The sequence below is a fragment of a genome, unplaced genomic scaffold (assembly GCF_019419815.1).
Source record: "Pyrus x bretschneideri cultivar Hongxiangsu unplaced genomic scaffold, Pyrus_bretschneideri_v1 Contig2, whole genome shotgun sequence".
NCBI classification, from domain to species: domain Eukaryota; kingdom Viridiplantae; phylum Streptophyta; class Magnoliopsida; order Rosales; family Rosaceae; genus Pyrus; species Pyrus x bretschneideri.
In genome coordinates, this window is record NW_025999501.1 from 3,918,517 (window position 1) to 3,921,546 (window position 3,030).

Below are 3,030 nucleotides of genomic sequence, written 5' to 3' on the forward strand. Positions count from 1 at the left end.
AGTGAGACATTCGTTTCATAAAACAAAACACGAATACGTGAAGAAAAAAAGAGGGCAGGTTTATGTCTACATGCCAACTTGGTAGTGTTGTTTAATCCTTTGCAGAGCAGTTAGTGAGCTCCAGAATCTCATGGAAATTGAGAAGTTGACAACCAAATATGTAGTTTGTACCACCTTTGTATGATGCATCACATTGCACAGAGTTTGGATTTTATAACATTGTAACTTTGGTTAACAATCATGTGAGAAACTTTAGAAGAAACTTTAGAGAAATGATATACACATTATTTTCCCCTCTTACTCACCAATATTAAATCATGTTTGTTGTGTTCGTTTAATTATACACGTTGATGACCAAAAATAAAAGTGCACAAGCAATGAAAAGAAACTTTCAAATTTTAACAGCAGTTGCACCAAAAGTCCAATACTATAATTTAAAATTAAGCAGAAAATGTGCAAACTAATAATTTGTTGATGTGGCCAATAGAAAGCTTTACCTTGGATATTTTTGCTTCTAAATTACAAAATTCAATTTTTATGAGATCATATTAAAAAACTTTTAAATAAAGGTCCAACTATTTTTACTGCTCAGCAGATTTACCAATGAAGACTTGGAGCTTGATCAACTGAAAAGAAATTGCAGGACTCATCTGTGCTGAAAAAACTCTGCTCCTCCATCCTCACAGTCTGAGCTTGAAATCCTTTTCCACCCACTGATCTGGAGTCTGATAATTGAAACCAATTCACCATGGAATTTGAAGAAATTGAATTTCTATTATTATTAAATCCAAGAGATGAATTTCCATTGCTCTCTTCCTTCGTAAGAACGCCATTTGAATCACTATCTGATGAGCCATCTTTGGATTTCAAGTTCTTGATTAAATCCACCTCTAAATTTTCACTGCTTTTGCACGTTGAAATTGGTGATTCTTCCTTCACAGAATCATTCCTCTGTGCACTCTCTCCGTACAGCTTTGCTTTTAACTGGCTTAGCTGCAAAAAATACGAAGATCCCATTAGAAGAAGAGAAGTGAATTTCTTTCTGCACACCGTTGTTTATTTCAGACTTTTAGACTGAGTAAATGAAAGGAGGATCAAGGAACGTAATTAAACAGGGTGAGCAGAACGAAAAAATGGGTGTGCAGAACAAAATGTGTTTCACTAATATGAACCTTTTCAGCAAGAGCTTTATTCTGTCTCTCAAGGCTATCAAAGTTGAGCTTTAAACCATCATAGTCGGTTTTGAGGATGCTGTAGTCTCTTTCCAACTGCTTAGTCTTCCACCGTGCGCGGCGGTTTTGAAACCAAATTGCCACTTGTCTCGGTTGCAGGCCTAATTCCTCTGCCAGTTTGACCTTCCTTTCTGGCTCTAACTTGTTCTCAACCTCAAAGTTTCTCTCCAATGCCTTGACCTGCTCCGAATTCAACCGCCTTTTCTTCCCTGACATTTCTTCCTCAACATCTTCTTGGTTTAACGAATCTAACATTGCCTGCAACTCCTTGCTATAACCATAGCTGTCCTTTGCAAGCTTCCCCTCCTCTGCATTTACAAGTAATGGAAAAAAATTGAGACTCAAAATCCATCATTAAAATACCAAAGTTGGGAGAAAAACAAGTTGGAAAGGATTTTTTACGTTTCTTTTACCTTTTGATGGGAAATTGGAGACCAAAGCGCCCACTGAATCTGAGCTGCTGAACCTCTTCATAATTCACAACACAAGAAACCTTTGTTGTATTTTCTTCGAATTAGCTTTGTGCAAGCGGTCGAACAGGAGAAAAACTTACACGCAACTAGGTCGCCTGGGTTGAAAGGAAGCTTTTTGGTTGAATGACCAACGTGGGAAATGATGCTTCAAAACAGCTAGAGCGTTCACTTGCCTTTAAATGGTAAGACACTACGATCTAGAACAGAAAAACCAGACTGCTAGGGGTTCCCCCTTTGCCTTATTTTTCTCGGTTTCCTTCCTCCAAAACAAACCCTTTCAAAGAAGGAAAAAAAAATTGCATAAGTACACCTCACAAATCCAAAATCCTTTCTCCTACTTAATCATTATAGCAATATATATATATAATATATATATATATATATATATACATACATACATACACACACAGCTAGGAGTTACTGCAACTGGATGCAACAATCACAGACAGCTAGATTGCGTTGTTTTTGCTTTGTTGCTCTCAGTTGCAATTTGTACATTGAACAGCTGATGTGAATGGTTTGATTTGGACTCCCACTTCACTTTTTCCTTTTCTCCTTTTTGAATGAAGGATGGTAAGTCACGGTATGTGAAATTAAAAGGCTGGATTCAACCTTTTATTTTTTACTCCATGTCATAAAGATTGCTTTTTCACTTGGACACGAAAAGATTTTTTGTCCTAAGCATCATATTTAAAAATTAAAAAAAATTGTTTATTTGGGTCTTATTTCTCATGTGTAATATTAACTCTATTTTTTTAATAAGAGAAGTTGGACTTTAACCACACTAATTTGTTTCTTTTCAAAGTAGCTCGTATCGCTTTCCGTATAAAAAAAATTAAACATAACTTATATCACTTCATAATTTTAAACAGTTGTCATTAAAAACAGTTTAATTTGGTCCTACTACTTTTATCAGTTCATGTCATGCATATAAAACTCAGCGGATAGTTTGTCATTATTTGCAAGGAGGAATCAAGCATTGTCCAAAATGTCAAGTTCAAAGGGTAGGATGTGGTTTCAACGTTACCTTACATTAATCAACCCTAGTGGTGTTTTAGCAATTAGATTTAATTGTCATAACTGTTTTGTTTTTTTCATTTTTGCATCACTTCGTGTTACATACTACTAAAGAAAAATTACAAATTGTGATGCCACTAAGACTAGATGGATCACATTTTTTTAATATCATATAGGCATTAATAATAATAATAATAATAATAAACCTCAATAAGATATTGAAAACGTGTACATGGCACTTGAAATGTGTACATGACACTAATTGCAAAAGGATTGCAGAAACAACTAAATTGGAAAAACTAAAGCAG

General features: G+C 35.0%; 1 protein-coding gene across 2 annotated transcripts; it reads right to left on the reverse strand.

Moving 5' to 3' along the window:
• Positions 1-378: 378 nt before the first annotated feature.
• Positions 379-2,255, reverse strand: LOC103962237 (homeobox-leucine zipper protein ATHB-6-like). 2 transcript variants are annotated; one of them, XM_048582900.1, is made up of 4 exons: positions 2,104-2,255; positions 1,646-1,979; positions 1,173-1,540; positions 379-993 (listed from the first exon to the last, which is right to left on the reverse strand). In XM_048582900.1, exons 2-4 carry the CDS (start codon positions 1,704-1,706, stop codon positions 598-600), a joined length of 825 nt encoding a protein of 274 aa, XP_048438857.1. In that variant the 5' UTR covers positions 1,707-1,979; positions 2,104-2,255; the 3' UTR covers positions 379-597. The 2 variants fall into 2 exon arrangements, with proteins under 2 accessions (XP_048438857.1, XP_009373197.2); XM_009374922.3 differs by lacking the exon at positions 2,104-2,255 and having other exon boundaries at positions 1,646-2,059.
• Positions 2,256-3,030: the final 775 nt, after the last annotated feature.